Source organism: Giraffa tippelskirchi, chromosome 2 (genome assembly GCF_054371585.1).
Source record: "Giraffa tippelskirchi isolate mGirTip1 chromosome 2, T2T-mGirTip1v1.2.pri, whole genome shotgun sequence".
Classification (NCBI taxonomy): domain Eukaryota; kingdom Metazoa; phylum Chordata; class Mammalia; order Artiodactyla; family Giraffidae; genus Giraffa; species Giraffa tippelskirchi.
In genome coordinates this window covers 9564144-9592019 of record NC_137276.1, presented here as the reverse complement: position 1 = coordinate 9592019, position 27876 = coordinate 9564144, and the positions used below count along the sequence as shown (strand labels likewise).

The following is a 27876-nucleotide window of genomic DNA, read 5'->3' as shown; positions in this document are numbered from 1 at the left end:
TTAGCAAAATCTTCATGTGTACGTGCTAAGTTGCTTCAGTTGTGTCCAACTTTATGCGACCCTATGGACTGTATGGACTGTAGCCCTCCAGGCTCCTCTGTCCATGGGATTCTCCAGGCAAGAATACTGGAGTGGGTTGCCATGCCCTCCTCCAGGGGATCTTCCCGACCCAGGGATTGAACTCACGTCTCTTACGTCTCCTGCATTTGGCAGGCGGGTTCTTTACCATTAGTGCCACCTGGGAAGCCCAAAATCTTGGCTGAAATCAAGTCCACTTTTTATTAGACCATCAACAGTTCCCACTTGTTGGTATGTTGATAATGGAGGTTTGGTTTGCTAAGCAGCAGGTGCCCAGTGAGACTGTGCTTTCTGGTTTTTCCACACTTTGCCATTTTTTCAGACTTCATCTGGAAGGACGAATGGGGATAGATTGGAATCTTGTTTCTGGACCAGGAAAAGGTCATAAACTGAGAGGCAGAGAGTGGTCTTCTTTGCCGGCTCTCTGTGCCTTTTACCTGATCTGAGCTGTGAAGTCAGACCACAGAGAAATAGCACAGGCTGTTTTCGTTTGTGCTGTTGATCAGGGCAGAAGCAGGCTCTGTGCCCAGTGTAGGTAACTGACCTTTAGAGAGGTCTCGATTGCATATTATTTCTGTTAGGTTACCTTGGAAATTCTGTAACAACTCATCTTTCAAAATGTGTTTATGGGTCACAGTATAGTCATACTAACTTCTACTTGATAAGCTCCAAAACTGGAACAGGCTCTGCCTTCATTTATAACTTTCACCTATTCTGTACAATGGTGTTTATCATTCCCATTTTACAGAGGAAGGAAAAGAGATTCAGAGAGCTTAAGTTACCTGCCTGAGACCACATAGCTAATACTGTGGTGAAATTATAGCCTCCTAAGCTGGCCAGGGGGCTTCCCGCAGAAGACGTAGTTCTGATCCCTGGGTCAGGAAGATCCCGTTGGAGGAGGGCATGGCAGCCCACTCCAGTATTCATGTCTGGAGAGTCCCATGAACAGAGGAGCCTGGCATGCTGCGGTCCATAGGGTTGCAAAGAGTCGGCCACGACTGAAGTGACTGGGCACACACACGCAAGCCTGCCAGGCTCCCCAAGTGCCCAAGCCCGTGACCATGATGCAGGGATGAAGCCTGACCTTTTGGTGTGATGAGATGGCTTGGCTTTAAATAACCCATGGGGAGGCTGGCACACCCCGGTGTAGGATCACCATGCAGCTCGCAAGGTGTCCAGGATGTGGTAGTCTCACCGGAAGGAGGCTGGCCAGAATAGCACATCCTGTGGCCACACACAGGACTCAGCTCCACTGAGCCCTGGGGAGGCAGCCAGCTGTGCGGGCTCTCTCTGCAGGCAGGGTGCTGGTCTGGACCCTGCGTGAGCTGCTCCTGCTGAGTAATTTCATGTTTGGCACGCGTGGGCGCATCCCATGCAGCTGCTGTGGCCGGGGGATGTTCTTTTCACCTTCTGAGCCAAGGTGGAGGGCGGGTTCTCCTGTCGTCCCTGGCAGGTCCCGGCAGGATGTGGATTATCTCGACCAGCTTTGCAGGGTGTTTCTGACCTGGCTCTTGCTGTTCCCAGGAGGCTAGCCTCCTTGCCAGCAGCAGGCTATTTGAGATGAGTTTCTAGCCCCAGGAAAAGGAGCTTGAAAATTTAAAGTCGAACTAATGTGGCTTTGCAAAAGGGAATCGGAAATGAAAGGATATTAAATTGCAGACACCCACACAAGAGACTGGTTTCCACTGACTAAACTGCTTTTTTTTTTTTTTTGCTGATAGTAGTTGAAAGTGGGGAGAGTAAAAACATCTCTTCCAGCTCTTTCCATTTTGTTCCCTTAGTCGGAGGATTGATTATTTAGGAGATGGGGGTGGGGACTAGTTTGTAATGAGGCTCAGTTTGGGAGGAGCCCCTCGCTTCAGTGAAGACTACTGTGCCCCAGCACAGGATTTTATAAATGTGTCTGCAGTGCTGGGGGCTGGGGGCTGGGTGGGGCGGTGAGCTTACCTTGCACTGTGTCACCTCGGGAGCAAGAAACAGAGCAGGGAATCTCAGAGGAGGCAGGACAGACCCAACAAAACTTGGGCTTGAGGATCGAACTCATTCCGAATGGCACTTGCCATGTGAGGTCATGGCTCAATCTCCCCAGGGCCATTTGCTCATAACCCAGTGAAACTGGGGTGACTGCCCCCCACATACACGGGCCCAGTGATTAACTTGGTGCCTTATAATCTGGGCCCATTTCCTCCCCTAGGGCCAGGATTTCACGTGAAGGGCTCTCCATCACTAACGCCTCGACCCCCCTTTCTGAGTGTGCTATTCCTGCCACTTTTAATGAATGGAAATTACTATGGACACCTGTGGTCACTGCCCACATCTTCTGGGTGCAGAGGCCAGCATCTCCTTCCGGATCTATTTCTGCCCCCTCGGACAGTCTTCTGGGGGCACCAGTCACGGCGCCACCCCCAAGCCCCCTGGGGCCATGGGACACAGGGTCCATCAGACCAAGCAGATCCTTCGCTTGGAGCAGTAGCTGGATGCCAACCACAGGAAAATGACATGGGGAAGCCGGTGTGGCCCCTGCTGCTGGGACCCTGAGCTGTCTGAGCTCCTGCCTTTTCAGAGCCTGATCAGCCAGCCTACTTTCCCTTTCATTCTTCAAGGCCCCCTCACGTCTTCTGTAAACCCGCCTCAGCCTGAGCTTGCCAGAGACATTTCTGGGCTTGTGACCAAAGAGCGTTTTTGCTCCTCACTGCTGAGTGGACTTGTGTGCACTCACTTCCCCTGCTGAGTCTGAGCAGGGAGAACCTTTGGGGGGAACCTCCCTGAGCAGGGCGCCTGCCTCCGCCAAGCTGGAGAAGGAGGGTGTCCCCTCCAAAGGCAGCCTGCCTGCCCAGACATGTCTTTCCACTGCCCTTTCCTTGGGGCTAAGGAAGGGGGCCAGCATTCTCCTGGGTCCAGGGGGGTGGTGCCAGCTGCAGGAAGGAAGGACAGTGTGCATGCAAACAATTTAATAGAAAGCAGCTTTGAGGGCAAACTAGTTCAGCCTCAGATAAAAACGGATTTCAAAATGTGTTGAACATGACGCTGGCCGTGTGTGCAGAACACTTAAAATTTTTTTCTCCAGAGGCTGTGTTTTGTCCATGCAGCTTTTTTTTTTTTTTTTTTTTTTTTTTGCTGAGTAGTTCAGGAAGAGAGAGAGAAAAAATATATTTGGTTTGTTTAGGTCAGAGTGCAGGACAGAGATAAGTACTGGGGATATACTGAAGAAGGTAAGAAAGTTACTTTTGTTGCAGCTGTTTTTCCAGCTGTGTTGATTAGGAAACAGGAAGGAGAAAAGCATCTGTCCCCCCACCCCGACCCCCCACTCCAGGACTGCAACTTTCGGATCGGGTCCTGTCTGCCTGTATAAAGCCCTTCACACTCTGTCTGCTTATGGAGAAATCTTAATGACTTAACCAGAGACTTGAAGGTGCACCCAGCCTGTTGGGGGTCCCACCCTTCCCTCCTGCACTCTTCTCTCTACACTTCCCCCATTCTGCTAGCCTTCCACTACTCCATACCCCCTGCCACCTCCCACAAAGCAGAGCTGTTCTCTAGGGGCCCTGGTCTTGCCTTCCCCGGGGTGTCCCCCTTCCAGCTCCTCCATAGGTGACCTTCCGGTTCTTCAGTGTGTGTGTGTGCTAAGTCGCTACAGTCATGTACAACTCTACACGACCCTATGGACTGTAGCCTGCCAGGATCCTCTGTCCATGGGGATTCTCCAGGCAAGAATACTGGAGTGGGTTGCCAAGCCCTCCTCCAGCGATCTTCCCAACCCAGGGATCGAACCCATGGCTTCTGTGTCTCCTGCATTGTAGGTGGATTCTTTACCACTGAGCCACTGGGGAAGCCCCCGGTCCTTCAGGCCTCAGGTTAAATTCTGCCCCGGACAGACCTTCCCTGACGCCCACCCAGGGAGGGTCCATGTCCCTCTCTCCCCTCCTCATTCTGGGGATGCATAACCCCAGAGGGGATCTCACGTCACTGTTCATATTTCCCTCCCAGTTTTCGTGTTTACTTGTGGATTTCAGTTTCTCTCTGCTGCTGGGGTGTGAGGGCCACAGCTGTCTTAGTCACTTGTCGTGGGCTCAACAGCCGTGTGCAGAGGATGAATTCAGAGTCCTCCGCTCAGAGGAGGCAAGGCCGGCTGCTTGCGAGCTTGGGGGGTGGGGTGGGGGGCAGGAAGGCGCTGGGGCTCCTGCAGTGGCTGCTCCCCACCTTCAGAGGAGGCGGTGACCACGCAGCAGGCGGGTTGCAGAGCAGCACCTCCGTCTCCACCCCAGACTCCGCGAGGCCAGTGCTCCTCTGATTCCTGGAGTTGGGACAAAGTGTGGCCTTGCTGGGCCCCGAGGGCTCTGTGATCCTTGGTCACTCAGAGCCCTGGGAGCAGCGAGGTTTCCTGTGGGCACTTCTCGCTGATGCCAGAACCCCCAGGGGATATTTAGAAGCAGGCTTGTCCTGTCTTGTGAAGTGGTTTTCTTCCCGCACCTCTAGGCCAGGCCTGCAACCATCTGCCGCCATCTTTGGGCCAGATGCCACCTACTGCTGTTTGAAGTGGCTGAAGGTGACACCTCTGGGCTTGGGGGGCTGCTCTGTGGGCAGAGGGTCCTTTTCCTCCTGAGCTGGCTGCTGGGGCCAGAAGAGCTGACACGCCCCCCCACCCCCACCCCCCGACTGTGAAATGTAGAACCCGGATGGCTCTGGGAGAGGAAGGGCCCCAGACCCTTCACCCCGGAGTCTCGGGAGCTGCTGAGCGGCTCTGATCTCTCTCCAGGCCTGTCTCTCAGAGCCTGGCCTGCTTGTGGCTGACCTGCCCCAACTTCTCGGAGCGAGGAGGGTCCAGGTGACCCGGGGACGGTGGCAAGGGAGGGGAGCGGCGGGTGCAGGCGTGACTCATGCCTGCCCCCGCCCCCGCCTCCAGCCAGTTCTCCTCAGACAACCTGATCGTCAGAAGGCGCTGACTCAGCCGCCCGAGCTTGTCCAAAAGTGAATCAGATAACACAGGGCCCGGCTGGACCGGCTCCCTGTCTTCTGGAGTCTGTCACTCATCCTCGTAAAGTAACCAGGAGCTGGAATGCGGCTCCCAGTACCATAGCTACCCTGGTATTTTGTTTCTGTGTTTTTCCATTTTGAATTCTTTTTCCCACTCCCTCCGTCCTGAGCGGTCTGTGGTCTCTCCTTGTTTTTTCTCCATGAACTGAGAGGCTGGCATTGCATTGGCTAAAGGGCCACAGACTCTTGTTGATGTTAAGAGGCTCCTGTTACCGTATTGATTTTTTACCATTTTTAGGGGGATGCAAGTCAATATTTCATTAGATGATGTCCATCCAGACGCTGGATTGGAAGCCGGCATTTTTGCTCTAGGTCGGCCTTCGTCCAGGGGCTCATGAGGACGAGGCTCCTCGTTGTTCTGATTGCAGCTTCTCATGGAATGTGAAAATATTTCAGTTCCCCAAACTATCAAAACCAGAGCCCTAGTGTGTTTTCTGGCCCCATTTCAAGAACTTAGTTGATTGTTAAGGAAATTCTTTGGCTATGTTTTTCTCTTAATATGGTAATGCTTTTTTTTTTTTTTCACTTTGGTGATTTCTCTTCAGGGAATTCAACCAGGACTATTATTTATGGTTCTGGCAAAGCAGTTCCCAGGTTGTTGGGACTGAATTTGTAGGTGTCCCATGGGGAATGTCCCCTTCACTGAGGGGGAGGGCATGCATTGGTTCCATTTGCTAGTTTTTGTTAGTGTGTAGCAGTGTGTTGGGACCTGGGGTTGGCCAGCTGTGGCCTGCAGTCCAAATCTGGACCTCCATTTGCTTTTGTTAATAAAGTTTTATTGAGACACAGCCTTGCCCGTTTGCTTTGGTAGAGTTTACAGCTGCTCTTACTGGTCAGCAGCAGAGTTGAGTAGTTGGGATAGAGGCCACCTGGTCCATGAAGCCAACAGTTGTTACTTTTTGACCTTTCATAGACAAAATTTGCCAATCCCAGTGTGAGATGATTAACACCTTGCTCTAGAGGAGCCAAATGTGCTTGGACTGAAATATGCTCTTTAGATCCAAGTGAGGTGAAGCCCGAGGTAACACAGGGGAAAGGGCAAAGAAGCTGATCTCATTTGCTTTTGTGGGGACTGTGCTTCTTTGCTGAAGAAGATGCTTTGGTCTTGCTGGGTTAAGCAGAGAGAGGCCTTAGTTTTAACCTCTTTCTCTGTAACATTGATAGAGAGGAATTTTGTGAATTTTGAGTTATTATCTAGTTTTAAATCCTAATGATCTTTTAAGGTCTGGTTCATTCATTGTTTCAGTTATTCTTTATTCATACATGGTGTCTATAAATATTTATTAAACATCTATTTTGGGGACTTCCCTGGGGACTCAGACAGTAAAGAATCTACCTACAATGCAGGAGACCTGAGTTCGATTCCTGGGTTGGGAAGATCCCCTGGAGAAGGGAATGGCAACCCGCTTCAGTATTCTTGCCTGGAGAATCCTATGGACAGAGGAGCCTGGTGGAGCCTCCTTTCACAAAGAATCAGCCATGACTGAGCCACTAACATAAGCATCTAATTGACCAAACACTGTGTTGAAGATATAAAAGCAGTGGGCAGAAGCCATGGAGCTTACTGTTTGGTACAGAAACAGGCAGATGGAATAAATATGGTGATTGGTTCAGTGAAGGAACAAACAGAGAAAGCAGTAGGAGGCGCTGGAGGCTGGGGTGCCCTCTGAAGGTATTGTAGGCTTATCTGAGCAGACAGACAACATCCACACTGAGATGTGAAGGACAGACAGAGCCAGCCAAGGGGAAGGGTAGGGGGGCCTAGAGTTGCTTAGTTTTCCTTTTCTGCCCAGAGGACGTGGACCTTGGACCAAGTACGACCTTGTTTCCCAGTGAGTTTACTAGAGGCTTCCAGAACACAAGTTAACTGGCTCCTCTGCATATTGTCTGTGTCTCTTATTGGCCTTGGGGTTCCTGGTCGCACTCTGGAGAACTCCATTTTCTTATGCAGTCAGTCTGCTGAGAGTCTAGAATTGCAGAGGGTTCACAATGAGCTGGTTGCCTCTCATTCATGGCAGGATGGAAGTAGTTTCCCCAAAGTGCTTTTCTCAAACCAACTACTTTCCATGGCAAGGCATAAATAAGACATTCTGGTGAGTTGAGGACTGGTTATTCTAATAATTGTGCTAATTAACCAGTCACTTTTGTTAAATAAGCTATCACAATCTGATAATGAGAACATGTGACTCATGGTATTTCCCTCTTTGCTTTGGCTGCCAGGCAACTCATAGAAACCATTGACCCTGTGGCAAGAACATTTTCTATACTGCCATTTTATGCCATGAATATGTAAGAATTAATTTATTATAATAAGCCCTATGTCATTGACCAACCCAAATTATTTTTATGTAGAGAAAGTTATACATCTTTGGGCTTCCCAGGTGGCGCTAGAGGTAAAGAACCCACCTGCCAATGCAGGACAACATGCTCCAGTATTCTTGCCTGGAGAATCCCATGGACAGAGAAGCCTGGTGGGCTACAGTCCATAGGGTCGCTGAAGTGACTTCGCATGCTTACGTCTTTAGGAATTTTTTAGAATAAATAATATGAAAATGATATATCCTGGGCAACTTCCCTGCTTCTGGAGCCACACACACTCTAAGTGGTCCTGGGTAGTGGGGATCCATTCTGCCTTCAGTTCAGCTTAGCAGATACCACGGAGCTGAGCACTGAACCTACCAAACAGAGTGAGGCCACACTCTTCCCTTTGTGGAACTGGTGGGTTTAAGTTGTCTCCCATCACCTGAGCCTCAAGCCTGCAACCTCATAGATGACTGAAAACCAGGCTGCATCCAGACTCAGTTACCCAAACTGAAATGCTAGGCCTTGGCTAACCCCCACTTTTGGCCTAATCCCAATTTTAGGATCCTGATGGATCTTTTAAGATCTGATTTGTTTATTCATTCATATATTCACTTTCACATCCCTTGATCGTCATAAATATTTATTGGCCAAACACCACTGTAGCAGCATTAGCCAACTTGAAGTCACCGGGTAGAAGTGGAGGAGCTGGCAGATGGGGAAGGCAAGTTGCATTCAATGAGACTGTTTTTCCTCCTCTCGATGCCAGAGAATATATACAGTCACTGGCCCTTGGGCTTCCGAATAGAAATGTTGACATTTTGCGGTTGAAACAGCAAGAGTAAGGGGATCTTTGAAATACCAGCGTTTCTTGATATAGCTTAAAGGAGACTGAACATTATGGTGGTGTGCGTAAACAGTGAGGAGGACTAGGTTGATTCATTTGCTTTTTCTCTCTTTTGTTTTTCCGTAACCATCCTGTTTCTTTTCTCTCTTTCCCTCCTTCTCCATCACTTCTCTTGTCTGTCCCACCTGAAGACCCCCACCCCAGTCACTCTCTCCCCCCACCCTCCCGCCGCCACACATCCCACCTCTTCTCCTCCCCTCCCGGTACAGCAACAATAACATGTCAATTTGTGGAAACGGATGGTGGTAACTTGATGACACCGTCCTTCCGAGTTCTGTGTATGCTGTGATCTCAGCGCCGTGTAGGAGATCCTTCTTGGCCTGGCCTCTCGGCTTACCTGCTCCCTGCAGCCCCGCTCCCTTGGTTGTACCCTTGACCTTGTCATCACTGATAACCTCTACTGTCTCTGATCTGAATCCCAAACTTCTCACTCTTGGTCCGCCTCCTCCTCCCCTGGCACCGCTGCCTTATGGGCACAGGACCTGTGCATTCACAGAAGAGAACCCTGCTTGAGGGTTTAATGCTCTGAAAGGTGAAGTCGCTCAGTCGTGTCCGACTCTTTGTGACTCCATGGACTGTAGCCTACCAGGGTCCTCTGTCCATGGGATTTTTTCAGGCGAGAATACTGGAGTGGGTTGCCATTTCCTTCTCCAATTAATGCTCTGAGGCCTCTTTTAGTTTTTTTAATGATTTTATTTATGTATTTATTTATAGCTGTGCCAGGTCTTCATTGCTGTGAGGGCTCTTCTCTAGTTGCGGCAAGGGGGCTACTCTCTGTTGCAGGGCGTAGGCTTCTTATTGCAGTGGCTTCTTCTAGAGCTTGGGCTCTAGGGCCTGAGGACTTCAGTAGTTTTGGCTCCTGGGCTCAAGAGCACCAGCTCAAGAGTTGTGACACATGGGCTTAGTTGCTCTGCGGCATGTGAGGTCCTCCCAGATCAGGGGTTGAACCCGTGTCCCCTGCACTGGCAAGCGGATTCTTTACTACTGAGCCACCAGGGATGCCCTCTCCATTTTGGTTTTATCTTTGAATTTGTGCTTTGTAAGTGAAGTCTGACGAGCGGAATATATGCTGGGTGCTTGGAGCCTTGGCTGCCACGCTGTTCCCTTCCTTATTGCCTTCCCACTTCCCAAGGATGGGTTCTTGGCTACCCTGCTCCTCTGGCCCTTGGGACCCCTGACCCCTTCACGATAGTCACGGCCACCCTCCTTCCCCCAGGGAGAACAGACATGGGGTACATATACCCTGCAGCATCCTGGGCAGGGGGTAGATGACTCTATAGCTCATTCTGCTGGCAATAAGGCAGGGCCAAGCCTTGCCCACCCCATCCAGGTACCTAGTGCCTCCTGGCGCCGAGGGAAGTTGCAGCACCCTTGGGGGTAGTCTGTCCTCTGTGGGTTGGGGCAGTGGGCCCTTGAGATGGGGAGAGGCCTGGCTCAACTTCTGAGTCCCTGCTTGGGCACAGTGCATGGGTCTGTCTGATAGCTGGTGAGCAGAGTAGAGTCTGAGGCTCTGGGTCTGTACTCACCCCATGAACAACTTCGTGCCCCAGGGAGGACGACACTAAACAGCAAATAAAAACATTAGGACAGATGAAAAGAGAGAAAGAGCATGTAGAAGAAAAAAAAAAAAAGTCTTATATTTTAGTGCCTTTAATGGCACTTTTTATGTACTTTGTGAACAAGGGAGTCACATTTTTATTTTGTCCTGAGCCCTGCAAATTATGTAGCAGAGCACTGGTTCACCCACTGTCCCTCAGCCCCTCGTGGGCTCACTTCCCTCCTTTCCCCATGCCAGATCCCCATGTCTCAGGCAATCTTAGCTGTTGACATCCCCCTGAGTTCTATGGTCTACTTTGCCGTTCCTTAGGAAGCACACAAGTTCAGTGGCACCATTCCTTGCTGTGATCGGGGTATGTGCCCTTTTCCTCCCATTGCATATTTTTTAAAGAAAATGAAAGGTTAGCATAACTGCTTCCAGAAGACAACACTGAATCACTTAGTTGAGTCTCAGCCAGTTCCTGCAACATCAGCCTTTGAAGCAAATTTCATCAGACACACAGGACCAGACCGTGAGCCTCAGCCCCTTGGAAATGCATGTGCTGGGCAGCTGGTGGACAGGACATGGTAGCTACTGCAGATTCAGCAACAAAAATATTTTTGTAACAGGAGCACTTTGTACTCTGCAAGGAAGAGAAAGAAGTCGTTGGCTTGCGTCATGAGGTTAAAAAAAAAAAGTTGCCAAATTTTCTTTTAGTTTTATTGGTTTTATGGCCCTTCCTTCCAAACTTTGGGGAATGAGGTCGCAATGAGAGGAGGGCTCAAGGGCTTTTAGGCAAAACCCAGGGTGGCCAGAAGCTGAAATGTTGATGGATCGTTGTTTTCATGTCTGCTCTCGATGATTGCTGGGTGAGCCAGCATCTGGAGAATTCCAGGAATCCCCTTTCCTCTTGGGCTGCGAGAGTCTGCAGGAATCATCTGACCCCTTTGGGGAGTCGTATGAGAAGAGATTTATTAAGGGCTCTGAGGCTTGTTTTGATCTCACCAATTTAACCATTGGCTGCTAATAGGTTTTTTGGAAAACTACCAGGTCTTCTGGAAAGATCCCTGATTGTCAGAGCTGGGGTGACCTTAGACATCACCAGGCTCAATTCCCTTATTTTCAGTTCAGTTCAGTCGCTCAGTCGTGTCCGACTCTTTGCGACCCCATGAATCGCAGCACGCCAGGCCTCCCTGTCCATCACCAACTCCCGGAGTCTACCCAAACCCATGTTCATCGAGTCGGTGATGCCATCCAACCATCTCATCCTCTGTCGTCCCCTTCTCCTCCCGCCCCCAATCCTACCCAGCATTAGGGTCTTTTCCAATGAGTCAACCCTTCGCATGAGGTGGCCAAAGTATTGGAATTTCAGCTTCAACATCATACCTTCCAATGAACACCCAGGATTGATCTCTTTTAGGATGGATTGATTGGATCTCCTTGCAGTCCAAGGGACTCTCAAGAGTCTTCTCCAACACCACAGCTCAAAAGCATCAATTCTGCGGCGCTCAGCTTTCTTCACCGTCCAACTCTCACATCCATACATGACCACTGGAAAAACCATAGCCTTGGCTAGACGGACTTCTGTTGGCAAAGTAATGTCTCTGCTTTTAAATATGCCATCTAGGTTGGCCATAACCTTCCTTCCAAGGAGTAAGCGTCTCTTAATTTCATGGCTGCAGTCACCATCAGCAGTGATTCTGGAGCCCAAAAAAATAAAGTCTGACACTGTTTCCACTGTTTCCCATCTATTTCCCATGGAGTGATGGGACCAGATGCCATGATCTTAGTTTTCTGAACATTGAGCTTTAAGCCAACTTTTTCACTCTCCTCCTTCACCTTCATCAAGAGGCTCTTTAGTTCTTCTTCACTTTCTGCCATAAGGGTGGTGTCATCCGCATATCTGAGGCTATTGATATTTCTCCCGGCAATCTTGATTCCAGCTTGTGTTTCTTCCAGCCCAGCGTTTCTCATGATGTACTCTGCATATAAGTTAAATAAGCAGGGTGACAATATACAGCCTTGACGTACTCCTTTTCCTATTTGGAACCAGTCTGTTGTTCCATGTCCAGTTCTAACTGTTGCTTCCTGACCTGCACACAGGTTTCTCAAGAGACAGGTCAGATGGTCTTGTATTCCCATCTCTTTCAGAATTTTCCACAGTTTATTGTGATCCACACAGTCAAAGGCTTTGGCATAGTCAATAAAGCAGAAATAGATGTTTTTCTGGAACTCTCTTGCTTTTTCGATGGTCCAGCGGATATTGGCAATTTGATCTCTGGTTCCTCTGCCTTTTCTAAAACCAGCTTGAACATCTGGTAGTTCACGGTTCACGTATTGCTGAAGCCTGGCTTGGAGAATTTTGAGCATTACTTTACTAGCATGTGAGATGAGTGATCAAACTGAAACCCAGACAAGTCTGTCAAATGACCCAAGGTCAGAGTGAGTTAATACAGATGTCCTGCTCCCTGGGAAATTGTGCTCCCAGTCTGTCTAGAGGTCAAGGGTGGCCTTGTGTGTGTGTGTGTGTCTGTGTGTGTGTGTTTTGTCTGTGTCTTCACTCTGCACCACCCTTTGAGGATGCTGGGGGATAAGCCTGTGGCCAGCCATCGGCAGGGCCCTTGCTCACCATAGGCCTTTTCTTCCCGCAGGAATCAGAGTTGTGATGACCCTGAAGGGGGAGGCCAGGCCACACAGAGGGCTCATGAGGCAAGTGGTGCCCCACAGACTGCCTCCACACCCAGCCCGGGCTTGGCTGAGTGTAACTTGGGCTCCCACTGGGAGAAGCAGTGTGGCCTGGGTCCTCATCCTGAGGATGCGTGGCCTCGGCTCCCTCTGTCTTGCCTCTGTTCTGACTTCCCTTCAGCTCTCCCACGGCCCTGCTGTGTGGCATCTCTGCTCCCGTCTCCTGCTCTGTGACAAGGTCTGGCACTACCAGATCTTTTCTGGTGCATCTGGGCGGTGGGCAGAGGGGACTGGTGAGAACACCTGTGATCTCAGTATCACTGCCGTCAACCGTGGGACCATTGGTCCCCTAGTGTGTATAGACCGGGTACGATGCCTGTCCCATCTGCCTGTTGACTTAAATAATAGTCACAACCTATAAGTTGAGACTTATGTTTTATTGGGTGGGAATCTTTAGGACTTTAGTCCAGGCATACAGCATCTCAAGTGACCCTGAGGGAACTGCTTGGAGGAGGAGAGGGGAAGAGCCAGATTACATGGAAATTTTGCAACAAAAGGCAGGTAGTCTTACTTATCAAACCAGTCAGTCCTAAAGAAAATCAACCCTGAGTATCATTGGAAGGACTGATCCTGAAGCTGAAGCTCCAATACTTTGGCTGCCTGATGTGAAGAGCTGACTCATTGGAACAGACCCTGATGCTGGGAAAGATTGAGGGTAGGAGGGGAAGGGAGCAGCAGAGGATGAGATGGTTAGATAACATCACTGACTCAATGGATGTGAATTTCCGGGAGACGGTGGAGGACGGAGGAGCCTGGTAGTCCGTGAGGTCACAAAGAGTCTGGCAGAACTTAGCAACTAAACAACAAAGTCTTCACATCAAAAGATTATTGTTAATAAAAGCAAACCAGATATCCCAAGTTTGGGAATCCAGTGCTTTTTTATGTATAGGATGATGCAAGAGTCTGGGCTCACTGAAATCGTTCCTTACGCATCTCTGGCATCCTGGGCATTTCCTGTGTTTTTTCACATCCTGAGCTGCCTTGGGGCTCACCATAGGGAGTGGCTGCAGTCTAATGGCTGGTATCCTTCTCCTTCCTGAGTGCCCTTAGGGTTCACTAGCTCACGTTGGAGGGCTGCAACCTCTGATGACTGTGGCATCCTTGTTTACTGATATGGCAGGAAATACTTCATTTCTCATGCCCTCAGGACAGAGCATGAGGCATGTGGGGCATACAGACAAGGGGGGAGGTTTGTCTATAAGCTCCTTGTATCTCACGCTGACTGCCCTGGCAATTTGTGATCATCGCTTTCCTTTGAAACAATGCTTTCCTTTCCTTCTCCTCTTCCTCCCTCCACTCCCCAAAAAATCTGCCTGAAGTAATATATACTTACAGCTCTTTCGAGACTTGTATTAGGATCACCACTGTAAAAGGAACCATTTTTCCCTAAGCTTCAGTGGACACTGATGATGACCCACCACGAAGCCCTCCTCCGTCTTGCTGGCATAGCCCTGAGTTTGTTTTTGGTCCACTCCTGAGTGCCCCCCCCCCAGCACCTAACTCAGGCACATCCTGAGAGGCTAAGGCAGCCTCGGGGGCCGTGATCACCCCAGCCCCCACCAGAGGATGGTTAAGGGTAACCTTGTGACCAGACGGTGTATGATGATCCCCAGGGAAGAATGGAATGTTCTGGGCTCTTCTGGACTCTCAGCCCTTCTGAAGAGACACACAAGGGAGCAAAGAGCCTATTACTTACAGCTGGTGTTGTCACATCTTCATGTCCTGCCTGGAATGATGGTGGCCCTCTTGAGGCCATGAGAACAGGCTGCTGTTGATGAGCTGGAAGGAAGGAAGGAGCTGCTTCTTGAACTTGCCCTTGAGCCTTGGAAGTGATCAGCCCTCCCACCGCTCTGCCCTTGAGCAGGTGGATGTTTATTTTATTTGCATTGTTTTTTCTCTTACTTGCAGCTGAAAAAAACAAAAAAACCCTAATTAATGCACTGAAATCATTTTTAGTGTTGATCTATATTTAGGTCTTATGGAAGATTCTCTGCTGAGTTGCCCTTGGGAAGGGAGATGGATTTTAGCTCTTTTTATTGCTGTGTGTCCTGATGATTTGTGTGTCTACTCACCCGTCAGACAGTAAGCCTGGAGGGCATGGGTGGATTTCATTGATCTTTTGTGATCCCAGTGCCAGGCCCGGCCCTCAGTGAATACTTGTTGAGAAGGTTCTCTCTCATGTAGGCATTATTTCATGGGAGGGGTACTGCCAGGCCTGCTGGTTGTGATTGTTCGTTTGTTGTCATATAAACGAGCGGTTAGCGCCTTCTTTGATCATGCTATGTATGTTTTAGCAGTAAAACATGTCTCCATGGTTTAGCAGTAAATCTATCACACCATTTGTATCCTGCCTATGGCTTATCGTCAGTGACTTAACATGGACGTGGTGCGTTCGGAGTCCACACGCAAGACTCTGACACCCTCGTCTGGGCTGTTTCTCCATCAACCTGGGTGGCGTGGCTGCTGACCCGGGGGATCTGTGTTCCCTTCCAGTCCCTCTTGCTGACTCCGCTGTGGGGCTGGCATTTAGCACAAGTGAGTCACTTACAGGCTGAGGGCCACGTGCCTTTCAACTTAGACTTCTCGCCTCGCCCACTGGCCTCCCAGCCTCCTCCTCCTCCTCAGCAAGAGCGTGACCTTGAGAACGGGCTGGATGATGGACTCACCTTGGGATGCCCCTCGTGCTGGAGGGGTTGGGATAACATGAGGCTCTCCCGACGGGGGTCCAAGGGCTCTTGCTCACCTCTGATGCAGAGCCTTGGGGTTGAGCTTTTGCCACAGACGAGCTCTCCACCCCTGCTTCGCTGCGTGCCCGACTGCATTTCACCTTCCCCCGCAGTGGCTGGAGAACCTGAGGACAAGGAACAGGAGCTGTATGTATGCCCTGTTCTTCCTCCTTCCCCCTGCTCCTCCCGCCTGCCAAGCAGAGGATGAATGTCTGCGGGTTTTCTTCATAGGCGTGCTGCGAGGCTCCAGCGAAGTGATGAGATGTGGGCAGCAGCTGTCAGGAGCCAGGCTGGCATCTCCAAGATGGCCTGTGGCCGGGTCGCTGCAGAGGGAGGCTCAGACAGAGTGTCTGCCGCCAGGAGCCTGGAGACAGCTTTGATGTGGGCAGCGTGGGAACCAGCCTGTGGACTGCAGCGCGGGGTTAAACTGGGAATTGGAAGGGGGTTGAGGGAGTGGGCCTGGGGGGTTTCCCACCCCTAGGTCAAGGCTGAGGCATGTCTTGGCGCTTCCCGCTGTATCTGCATTGCATCTCCCCCAGGTCCCCCCGTGGAGTGTGTGTCTAGACAGCTATGGAATAAAATGCTCAATTACCAAGTAGGAATTTGGCCAGTGGAGGTATCGCTGCACCGAGCAGACAGGCCCGAGATGAGGAAAGAGGCTGAGAACGAGCCCCTCTTGTATCTAAAACAGGCTGGAGATCCTAGAGCTCGCGGGCCCAGCCGGCACCTGCAGAGACCAGAGGCCAAATGGCCCACAAGAGGCATTTTGACCTCCTGAAGGGCTGTAAATCTGGCCTGGCCCACATCTCCATCCCATGTCACTCCCTTGCAAAGATTTCTGCCTACAGTTAGAATTCAGATTAATACCGACAAGGAGTGAAGCTCTAAGAGGTGAGAAGCCTGTTCTCTCATTTAGCCAGGCTGCTTGAGAGCTGTGAGGAGTCAGTTCAGCTCTGAGCCTCAGTTTCCACATCTGTAAAATGGGGAGAAATATGCACTAACTGCCAAGGCGGTTGTGAAAAAGGGCCTTGTCACCCGGGGGTAAAAGATCATTCCTTCCACATCAGTCCAAGCTTCATAGTCTTAAGAATCCCCCTTGAGCTGTGTCCACTTGCTTATTTCTGTCTTATGATTGTCTCTTAGAATCTAGGAGATGTTTTCGTGAATAAAAATTAAACAAGGTGACACCCAGTGCTGCCATTGGTGCAGGTTTGGCTCAATGACTGCTTGTGAGCTGAATTTCTTCCCCTTGTGTTGAGTGAGGAGTGGTCCCCGGGGAGACTCTGGGCTTGTATCGCTAATGTCCACCGGCCCCAGCCTGCGTGGTCACTCCAGTGAGTGACTTTACTGCACTGGAGCCCAGCTGATACACGGGGTCCTCTGGGCCCCTTTCCTGGCTGCATGCCTGGTCCTCTGCAGGAAGCGCAGCTGACCTGAGCTGTACGTGGGCCCTCGATTCTCTCCTTCCTCCTGGGGGCTCTCTCCTCCATCCATACGGCTTCTGCTCCCCACAGCGTTGCCTCATTTCCTCGGCCCCTGGGCCTGAGCTCAGACTTGGAGACAGGAGTTCCAGGGAGTGCTGTTTTCAGGCCCCTCTTCCTTCGAAACCTACTGTGATTTGGTCCCCTGGGTCTGGCCCCCTTTCCTAGGGGGTGGAGGTAAAGGGACAGGGTTGGAAGATGAGCAGATGCTGATTAAGACTCCACAATGAGGCCTCCCTTGTAACTTTCTGATGTGGTTCCCGGCTTGCTGCTGCACTGATGTGGTCTGGGCCCACCTTCTGTGTTTGAACTTGACCTCTTGCCTTGAAATTGGTGAAAAGCAACTGGAGAACCCAGCCCAGGAGCCACGGCCGCCATGTCCAGCCCTCCAGTCCAGCCCTGAAGGCTGTCCCTGGGTCCTGAAAGAGTGGCAGTGTTGCCCGGCAGGCCTCCCCTAATGTGGCTGAGTGCTCATCGCCGGCCTTGACTCCTGCCCGCTTGCCCCCTGTGGCTGTTGGATGAAGTCATCCCTGGCAGAGACAGCTGGCACGGGCCCAGGGTAAACAGGCCGTGCTGAGCTCATTGGCGCACCTCTAGATGAGCTCGGGAGTGGGGGCTGCAGGCCTGCCCACCTCCAAAGCAGGACCATGCACTCCAGCCTTGGGGGACCACAAGGGTACAGTGTCACTGTCAGGGCAGACCTGTGCTCCCAGCCTCCTCCTGGATGGGGGAGGCGGTGAGGGCTGGGAGACATGGACTACTCTGTGGGAGTTTAGTTGGTGGGGTTTCCCCCACTGAGTCTGCACAGACCCTGACGTTAATCACGGTAACACATCTGATGCTTACATGCCCCCACTTACATGATGTTTCACTGACAGGTGCCATTCACAGAGCTGTTCAGATCCCAAGTCCCTCAATTCTCACATCAAACCAATGAGATCAGTGAACCGCATTATTCCCATTTTCCAGGTCAGAATACTGAGGACCAGAATAGTTGTTGTCCTGCCAGAATCTAATCGGGCCACTTGGTCTGAGCTCTGGACCGTGGTGCTCTTCTAGGCCTCTTAGTATCTGTGATCTGAGGGGCATCATTTTTCATGCGTGTGTGTGTTAGTCGCCCAGTCTTGTCTCTTTGCAACTCCCTGGACTGCAGCCTTCTAGGCTCCTCTGTCCATGGGATTCTCCAGGCAAGAATACTGGAGTCAGTTGCCATTCCCTTCTCCAGGGGATCTTCCCAACCCAGGAATCGAACGCAGGTCCCCTGTACTGCAGGCATATTCTTTACCATCTGAACCACGCAAGGGAAGCCCTTGAGTTTTCTGATCCAACATGTTCCTGACCAGCATCTTCCTTATTTGGGGTCAGAGGGGGTCTTTGTGGCTCAGCACCTTTGTAGTGGATAAGAGTCTGGGTTCAGTGTTGCAGTTTTAAGCCCCTGGGCGATCTCAAGTCACCCAGTTGCTTGGAACCTCAGTTTTTTCATCTGTTAAATGGGCCCAGTGACCTCCCCATCTTGTCAGCTGGTTTCTGCTCTGTCCTTGGCAGAGGGGATGCTGAAATAACTGCTGGTTTCCACCCACCACACCCTCCCAGCCTCCTCTCCTCTTTCCTTCTTTTTCGAGGTGGACAAACACAAGGACTCTTACATCGCAGTTAGCATGATGCCTGGGCCAGGTCTTTGCTTTCTGGGCTGGTCCCTGTTGTTTGGAGCAGCTGCTCATTTTGACACAGGAAGCAAACGCGAGAGGGACTCAGAGGTTTGCCTGGCTCCGGGGAGGAAGAGAGAGAGGAGAGCTTAGAGCTCTCCGGGACGGAAGCCCCGTGCTCCTCAGCCCTTGTGAATTAAGCTGGCTTTTTGTCCCGTTTTGGTTTGGAGAATAGTTTGGGGCTCCTGACTCTACTGGCCTTCACAGGTCACTTGGTCCCCCCAGGCCACTGGGGATTAAGCAGGCTTTGTTGGATTAATCAGCCCACCTAGGGGTGAGGGGAGCAGAGATGGTTGGTGGAGGACTTTACCAGGAGAGGAGAGAGCCCCCCTCTTGGGTCTTGGTGTCCAGTGGCCCTGGATGCCTTGCTGTCCCCAACCCCACCTCTGCCCATCACCAAGATTAACACAGAGATGCCCCGGACTGAGTCAGGGCAGCTCCAAGCCCTCAGCGCTCCTGATTCTTCAAGACCTAGGAGGGATGTGCCTACAATAAGAGGGGGCCGATCCACTCTTCCCCTCTCCTGGGGCTGTGGGCTCTAGATTCTTCCTTGGGACTTCACTCTCTACCACGCCTGCGGTCAGGCTTGCCCCAATCCCATACACATCCCTCTCTGTCTCTTGGCCTCAAGGTTTCGGAGCAAGTCTGTGCTGATAGGTTCAAGATGTGCTGAGACCCTGAGCTGGCTGGCCTCCAGTATTCATCCCACGTCTTTCCTGGCGTGCGGCGGCACTGTGCACTTGACCCGCACTGATTATCTTGGGTGGGAGGGACGTTAGTCCTCAGCTGGGAAGGGAGGTCACGCCTGACCTTGGTTTCCTGCAAGGCCAGTGAGTACGAGCGGCCGCTGGTGCCTGGCATTCTGTGACATCGTGCGTTTACCCGTTTTGTTCACTTAACCCAACGCAGCAACGCCAACCTTGTGTTTCCAGGGAAAGCTGCCCGTGCTACTGCTTGGCCGCTCCTCGGAACTGCGGCCGGGAGAGTTCGTGGTTGCCATCGGAAGCCCATTTTCCCTTCAAAACACGGTCACCACGGGGATCGTCAGCACCACCCAGCGTGGTGGCAAAGAACTGGGGCTCCGGAACTCCGACATGGACTACATCCAGACAGATGCCATCATCAACGTGAGCCTGTCTGCCGCAGGGTCGGGGCTGCAGTTGGGAAGCTGGGCGGGGCTCAGGAACCGGGACGGAGTCAGGATCCTCATGGTGCTTCCAAGGGGGTCCTTTGGAACCCCTAAAGCAGACAAGGCAGAAGGGCTGGTTCTCAGCCTGTTGGCAGTCTCCAGGGACTCCTGTGATGGGCACTTGATATTTGCCCAAGTTTGCAGCCCGGAGGAGTTCTCCATCCCCCCACTGCCCTGCCCCAGGGCCAGCCATCCCTGGCTTGAGCTGCCTGTGCAACCTTGTGGAAGGAGAGATGCTCAGCTTCGCACAGGCTCTGCAGCCTCCAGAGGTGTTTCCACTGCCTTAGGGGGGAGAGTCTGAGCACCAGGCCAACCCATTCGATGTCCAGTGAGGTCAGGGATTATCCCACACAGTCTTAATTTTAAGTCACATTTTTCCATTTCAGCTGTTTCCCTTTAGGATTGACATTTATAAAAAAGCATTTTCCCCTCCATCTGTCTAATAAATAAGAAACACAGCGTGTTTTGTGCAGTCATTGCCTCTAGTAGGCTTTATCCCCAAACCTTCTTGTGATCTGCATGAAGTAATGGGAATAGAGCGAACCATGTGGGTTTTCAGGCCCAGCAGCAAAGTAGGGGTCACATAGATGTGGAGGGGGATGGCGCAGATTTGAAAGACTGTGACATTGAGCAAGTGGGTAGCCAACTTATTGTCGAGAGAGGGAAGATGTGTTAGGTGTTTTGGGAATTTGTTGTTGGCCTCTGGACTTTGGAAAAAAAAAAATATATATATATATATCAATATATAAATACCCCATTTATGGCACATTTAAAACTCTCTGAAAACTGTTAAGGTCCTTTGTTTTGCCAGCAAAATATTAGGTAGACAAGAAGAAATCTCAGGAAAGAATTTGCACTCAGGGGCCTGCCAGGCAGGTAGGTAGATTGGACCATGTAATGATATAAACTCATAACCTTTTAATTTTTTCTTATTTTCAGTATGGAAACTCCGGAGGCCCATTAGTAAACCTGGTAAGGCTTTCAAAAAATCTATTTACATGTCTTTTTTTCTTTTCCCTTTTTATTTCTTTTCAGACATGAACTTGCCAAAGCATATTATCTAATCCTTTCAAATTGAAATCTGTGACCATACTGTACCTTGCAAATGTCTCTTCTTATCTTTTCTGGAAAGAGTAAGGCATGCTGGTGTTTGGATTGGAAATGGTATGCCAGCGGACGTGCTTGGGTCTCCACGTTACAAGTAAAGGCATTGGAATTCAGGTCTGATCCAGGACCAGTTAAAGGAGCCAGTCTTTATTTTGAAGGTGTCAGCAGTTCTGGCTTGCCCCCCAGCTGCCTAAGGAGCCGGCTTGGTTCATCCACAGGCTTTGTCTTGGCCAGGAGCCTCCCTTAAGACCTGGCTTGGAATGAGGAGTTAGCCCACTCACAAAGATGTCACCTAAGTTTGTATTTTATTTAAGCAGAAAAAGGAAAGCCTTCAAATCAGATTGTCAGAGCCAGGATGCAGCTCAGGGTCCCCTATCCCAACCCTCATTTACAGGTGATGAAATCTAAGCTGCCTTGTTTAGCAAAGACCTGGATGGCAATGGCTCCTGGATGGTCCCTCGGAGCCGAGGACTGAATTCTCAGTGCTATGGGAAGTCTGCAAGGAGTGACTTACCCTCTCCTGGCAGTTTTCCTCTCTAAGCCTGAGTTGGACATCCTTTAAGAATAGTGTTCAAAATAATGGTTGGATGACATGAGGCGAGCCTGTTATTCCAGGATGGTTTCCTATGGTGTGGCGTTCGCTGAGCTGTGAATTTATCTTGAATGAAAGCACACACATTGGCTTCCTCCATGGTTTAAAGCTGGTTTGCAACAAGCAGAGGAAATGAGATTTGATTGTGAGATTCCGCCTCTCCCAGAGCCCCGAGGCTGCTCGGAGATGAGGGTTTGTTTTCCTGGTGATGAAGTCTATCTGCCCTGAGCCCAAGATGGTTCCTCCCTGATGTCAACAGAGGAATCTAAAGATTCCTGAAAACGGGAGAAGCAGGAAGGTGTGGATAGCCACCTAAAGGTCTCTGAGGTTTTTTGTTTTGTTTTTTTAACTTTTATTTTATCTTGGAGTATAGCTGATTAACAATGCCGTGATAGTTTCAGGTGGACAGCAGAGGGACTCAGTCAAACATACACATGTATCTATTCTCTCCCAAAGTCCCCTCCCGTCCCAGCTGCCACAGAACATTGAGCAGAGTTCCCTGTGCTATATATAGTAGGACTCTGGGGCTTTTGGACACGTATTCGCTGCCCAAGGAGCAATTGTACATTTTGAAACTTTCTGATACTGTGCTTTCATTGTGTTGATCACTCAGTTCTGAGTCCAGTGGGTGCTGATTGTTCGATTGCTCAGCTCAGCTTAATGCTGCGCACAAGTCAGGCCTCTCACTCTGCGACCCAGAAGCCTCATCCGTCTGGCTCCCCCCACCCCAATCATGTCTCTGAAGAAGCTCCAAGGCTCCTTCCATGCAAATTCTCCACTCTCTCTTGGTGGGTATCTTCAATGGAATCTTCCCGGGTTCAGCAAGCTATTTGCCTTTTGCTTTTCAGGATGGTGAAGTGATTGGAATTAACACACTGAAAGTGACAGCTGGAATCTCCTTCGCAATTCCATCTGATAAGATTAAAAAGTTCCTAACGGAATCCCATGACCGACAAGCCAAAGGTAAAGCGAGCCTCCGGCAGCCCACCAGAGATTTAGGCCTGGGGCTTGGCTACCCCTCAGAAACTGGAAGGCAGGGAAAATGACCCCCTGGAGGTCAACCACACCTTTCCTATCAAGAAGGGAAAGGAATGCATGTCATTAGGTCATCGATGTTTGACTGTTTTTTTTGACCTATGATCATGCATGTTTCATATGGTTCAATCTATTATGTACCAGGCATGATCCTGGGTGATTTCTGTACATCATTTCACTGCATTATTCATTATGTCATTTAATTCCTTTGCCTGATCAGGTGGGACTTAGTCCCATTTTACTGATGAGAAAACTGAGATTCAAGGAGCTCATTCAGTCCACAAATGTTTAGTGACTCTTCTGCTCAACGTCAGGCTGGGGGTTCGAAGCCCAACAGGGTCCCCGTCAGGTGTGCTGTTTACCTTCTGCCTGGGGGAGGGAGGAGGCAGGTACGGTCCCAGTCAGGATTTGAACCACAAGCTGAGAGCATCCCTGTATGGCCCTGACTACACGAGAAACTGGGGGGATGGAACCCCACTGCTCCTGGTGTCCCCGGCACAGCCGCCACCTGGGCTGACCTTCTGCTTCCTTCTGCGGTCCCACCAGGCAAAGCCATCACCAAGAAGAAGTATATCGGCATCCGAATGATGTCACTCACACCCAGGTCGGTAACAGGACGTCCGTGTCTGTCTGTGTCTTAAATTCACTTATTTCTTTAAGTTCAAATATTTGTTTGTTTGTTTAAAATTCAAATATTTAATTTATGTGACTGTGCCAGGTCTCAGTTGTGGCATGTGGCATCTTTTAGTTGTGACACGTGAACTCTTAGTTACCACATGTGGGATCTAGTTCCCTGAGCAGGGATCGAACCCCAGGCCCCCTGCATTGGGAGCTCTGAGTCTTAGCCCCTGGACCACCAGGGATGTCCCTGTGTCTTAAATTTAAAACAGACTAACTTCAGAGGACTCTCACGGGCACCCCGAAAAGAAAAACCTTATTCTGCCTCGAGACAGCTCAGTTTCTTGTTTAAGTACCATTAGGAAAGAGAGGAGGGGCCATTAACCTTGGCATCGTGTGCGCGTCCCTGGTGGCTCAGGCGGTAAAGCGTCTGCCTGCAATGTGCGAGACCCGGGTTCCATCCCTGGGTGGGGAAGATCCCTTGGAGAAGGAAATGGCAACCCATGCCAGTACTCTGGCCTGGAAAATTTGCATGGACTGAGGAGCCTGGTAGGCTACAGTCCATGGGGGTCGCAAAGAGTCGGACACGACTGAGCGACTTCACTTTCTTTCATGCTGTTTTATCCTTCATGCTTGTTCCTGGGGTTCTGAGCAAGTCCTTCCTTCTGAAAGATTCTGCTTTTCTTTGAAAGAAAGAAAAGAAAGTGAACTGAACCTGAGTCTCCCGCACTGCAGGCAGGCGCTTTACCGTCTGAGCCCCCAGGGAAGCCCACGCTTTTCTTTGAAGGCAGGCCTGAAGAGCCCGGGTGTTGGTCACTGCCCCCCCGCCCGCCCACCTCCGCATCTTCCTTTCCCCACCTGGTCTGTTGAAACCCACATTCCAGGAGTGCCCTAAGTCCCTCCCTCAGCGCCCCAGAGCGCCCTGCCTTTCCTTAGCTCTGCCGCCTGTGGGCTGGGGCTCCTGGAATGCCAGGCAGGCCGGCATGACTGATGGGCTTGTTTTCCCCGAGCTGGTTAAAGTTGTGGTATGTGGCTGCCAGATGCATGACATACTGGTGTTTGAACCTTGATGAAAAAACCTGGTGTGATTGTAGGCGTCTTGCTACCTAAGGGCCTGGTTGAAACTCTTGGAAGTAAGTCGGCAAAGAGCAGAACCTGTTGATATAAATACTAATATCTTAATTACTGTAATTAATTGGCTATTAATTAATTGTGAACACACGACTCTTAGTTTAGACATGTGTGATAAATGGTGGTGCCTTTCTTAGCTGGCTTGCCAAGACTGAAATGTGCATCAGGTCTTGTCTTGGAACTCTGAGAGATGGAAGCCTGGGGGATGTAGGGAAGGGAAGGAATGTGGGCCCAGGGGTCCAGCTTCCTGGGTTTTTGTCCCAGCTCTACTATTTCCTGGCTTGTGACCTTGGGATGACTTGAGCCCTGAGTGCCTCAATTTCCTCCTCTCTGGGATCAGGATAACTGGGCAGGCTTGTTGGTGTGTGGTGAGGACCGAGCGATTTTTAGTATGTGTCAAAGCTGGGGTGAATGGGTGATGGCAGTGGTCCCTAGCCACGGGGAGCTGTTGCACCCACTGTTTCTCGTGTGCTTGCTCAGTGCTGGGTAGAGGACCAGGTGCTGGACCTAGATAAGATCATGTCGTCCTCATGACAACCTCGTGGCACTGTGCCTGTGTAACAGGTGAGAAAAGCAAGGCACAGAGAGGTTAAGCAACTGCCCAAGACCACACAGTCAGGAAGGGGTTCCAAAGCAGGCCAACCACTACGCTGTCCTGACTTTTAAAGGGGTTGTTGTTGTGTGTGTCTGACTCTTTGTGACCGCATGAATTGCAACACGCCAGGCTCTTAAGTGGTAGCTACTCTCAATTAATTAATAAAAATGATAATGCTAAAACATTTCTCTTGCTGTCATCCAGTAAATCTTTGACTCTAGGAAATGAGCAATTTATAGCAGAATCAAAATCCCTGGAGAGCGACTCCCCTGGTTGTCCAGTGGCTAAGACTCTGCACTCCCAGTGTAAGGGGCCCAGGTTCGATCCCTGGTCAGGAAACTGGATCCCACATGGTGCAACTAAATATCCTGCATGCCACAATGAAGATCTGGCTCAGCCAAATAAATCTATAAGTCAACATTAAAAACTAATAATAAAAAGGAAACTTTAATATGAAGAACACCCTGATTTTTTTACATTGGAATTTTACATTAGAATCAGGGATGGAGGAAAAGCCCTGTGGGAGCCCCGTTGTTATTAAAGGTTAATCCAGGTGTTCTTTCTCCCAAGCAGCAAAGCCAAAGAGTTGAAGGATCGCCACCGAGACTTCCCTGATGTGCTTTCAGGAGCGTATATCATTGAAGTCATTCCTGATACCCCTGCAGAAGCGTAAGTTAGAATTCTTCTCTGTTTTCCTGATAATCGTGTGTTTCCTGGAGGTAGGGGGCAGGGGACTGTTCTTTTCCTTTCACCTCAGGTGACCGTGAGGACCCTTGACAGAATGGTCCAACATCTGTGTCCATCCTGCCGGTCAGGGCTTCCGACCTGGCTCAGCTCAGGGCTCGTCGGCAGAAGGGTGCTTTCTGGCTAGAAGTCCTCTTCAGGAGGGAATCAGATGGACTTGTTAGGAATCTCCGGGACAGACCTGGCTGGGGAAAGACGGTTGGAGGAGCAGTGTCTCTGAGACCTCAGGCAATGATCCTGTCCTAGGCTGCTAGAGGCATCTCTTCCTGATGCTAGAGGCATCTCTTCCTGAGGCCTTCTTTAATTATGCCTGTTTCCAGTCAGGCCTTACTTATCTACACCTCTAGAAAAATAGCGCAGGGGACATCAAAGTAACATGGAAAGAAGTCGCTCAACCCACAATCAGGTTTATTACCTGTGAAAGTGTTAGTCGCTCGATTGAGTCAGACTCTTTGCAACCCTATAGACTGTGTGGACATAATATCCGTGGAGAAGTGCTAGACCAGGGAGTGGCCAGCAGACTGTTTCCCAGGGGCCAGATCTGGTCTGCTGCCTGCTTTGGGGTTAAGATTAGATTTTGCATTTCTATTTTTTGTTTTGTTTTGTTTTAAAATTAATTTATTTTTTATTGAAGGATAATTGCTTTACAGAAAGATTATGCATTTTTAAATGGTTGAAATAATTTAATTAAAAACAGTATTTTAGGACACTTAAAAATCACACGAAATTCAAATTTCAGTGTTATGTAAATAAAATCTTACTGGGGCATGGCCATGCCCAGCAGATTATATATTGTTTGTAGTGGCTTTTGGACTCCCATGGCAGAGTTGAGTTATTGTGATGGGGACCATCTGGCCTGCAAAGACTAAAATATTTCCTCTCTGGCTATTTACCAAGAAACTTTGCTGACCCCTGTCCTAGACCACTAAGGAGCATAACAGCTTATTTGATGCTGTCACACGGTTAAGAGTTAAGGTTACAGCAGCAATAAGGCAAAGCAGTGCCTCACAGTGGAACCATACCTGTAGATACTGCTGTCAGAGTTGTAATACCCATGACAAGCAAGCTGGCCACCATGATCGCTGGTGTGTCCTCACTTCCTTTGGCGTCAGTCTGTGATATGATCATACAAATGCTAGCACACATTTCTACAGTGGACATGATCACTGATGTGGCCTAAAAACCTCAAAAGGCAATAATGCAACCCATTGGTGGTTTAAGCCGTTCTCACAGAAGTTAACTACCATCCCATCCTGTTTGCTCTGGGCTCTCAGGTCCTAAACTGTGCCTCTGTGGATGTAAAGTTGCTCATCTATCTTGGCAGCTACACCAGGAGAAGTGGAAACATTGCAATTGCATTTCTCTTTGTGTTGCAGCGGGGGGCTCAAGGAAAATGATGTCATCATCAGCATCAATGGACAGTCGGTGGTCTCTGCCAACGACGTCAGCGACGTCATTAAGAAGGAAAGCACTCTGAACATGGTTGTCCGCCGGGGCAACGAAGACATTATGATCACCGTGATTCCTGAAGAAATTGACCCGTAGGCAGAGGCATGAGCTGGACTCCATGTTTCCCTCAGAGACTCTCCGGTGGACGATGCTCGGTGACTCTGGGTCTGGTGGCACCGGATGCCCAAGACTTGACTGCCATGTTGCTTGTTCCGCAGAAACACTGGCCAGCAGAACCCTTCTTGATATTCGCAGGCAAAAACCAATGTAAAACGTTGTAGACCCGCAGGCAGAAGCTCTCCCTTCTGTATCCTATGTACGCAGTGTGCTTTTTCTTGCCAGCTTGGACCGTCCCTGCTTGGACAGTCAGCATTTGTCTTCTCCTTTAACCGAGTCACCGTCTTAGTCCAGCTAAGGCTGTTGCTGTAAAGCATAGATAAGAGGAAGGTCCCATGGGAACCAGGATGGTACCGGGCATGTTTATGCTTTCTTCCGAGTCAGCACCCAGAGGAGGGAGATGCCAAGACAACGGGAGGGTGAGCGCTGGCTTATGGAATGGCCACAGTTGCCTCTTTTAGGAATCTCTTCAGAACTGGGAGCACAGTGACTTGGAGTTTGAGTTATTAAAATACTTGTTCATACTTTGCGTCCTGACATCCTTCTTTCACGGGAACAGCTGGTTACAGTCTCTTTGAATCGATTATCACGTCAACAGCCTGCTCTTTAAACCATGTTGTCTGCGAGGGTTGAGCTCGAGGTCTCACCAGTTATTTCAGAGTCACCCCGGGGGTTCACGAGCACTGTGAACACTGTGCCTGGTCACTCCGGGTTCCTGAAAGAGGCTTAAAGTCCGTTGCCCTTGCATCTGGGGCTTTTCAAACTAAAAAGAGGCTGTCAACCC

General features: G+C 50.2%; 1 protein-coding gene across 2 annotated transcripts in view; it reads left to right on the top strand.

Moving 5' to 3' along the window:
• The window catches only part of HTRA1 (HtrA serine peptidase 1), a 59485-nt gene extending 31869 nt beyond the window's left edge, over positions 1 to 27616 (top strand). Inside the window, exons 4-9 of one of the 2 annotated variants that reach the window (XM_081534177.1) lie at positions 19448 to 19642; positions 20644 to 20676; positions 22252 to 22366; positions 22991 to 23042; positions 25356 to 25451; positions 26903 to 27616. In XM_081534177.1, coding sequence (XP_081390303.1) covers positions 19448 to 19642; positions 20644 to 20676; positions 22252 to 22366; positions 22991 to 23042; positions 25356 to 25451; positions 26903 to 27071 — 660 coding nt within the window. In that variant the 3' untranslated portion in view covers positions 27072 to 27616. Of the gene's footprint in view, positions 1 to 19447; positions 19643 to 20643; positions 20677 to 22251; positions 22367 to 22984; positions 23043 to 25355; positions 25452 to 26902 lie in introns of both variants that reach the window. The other variant, XM_081534166.1, reaches the window with a different exon arrangement.
• The last annotated feature ends 260 nt before the right edge of the window (positions 27617 to 27876 follow it).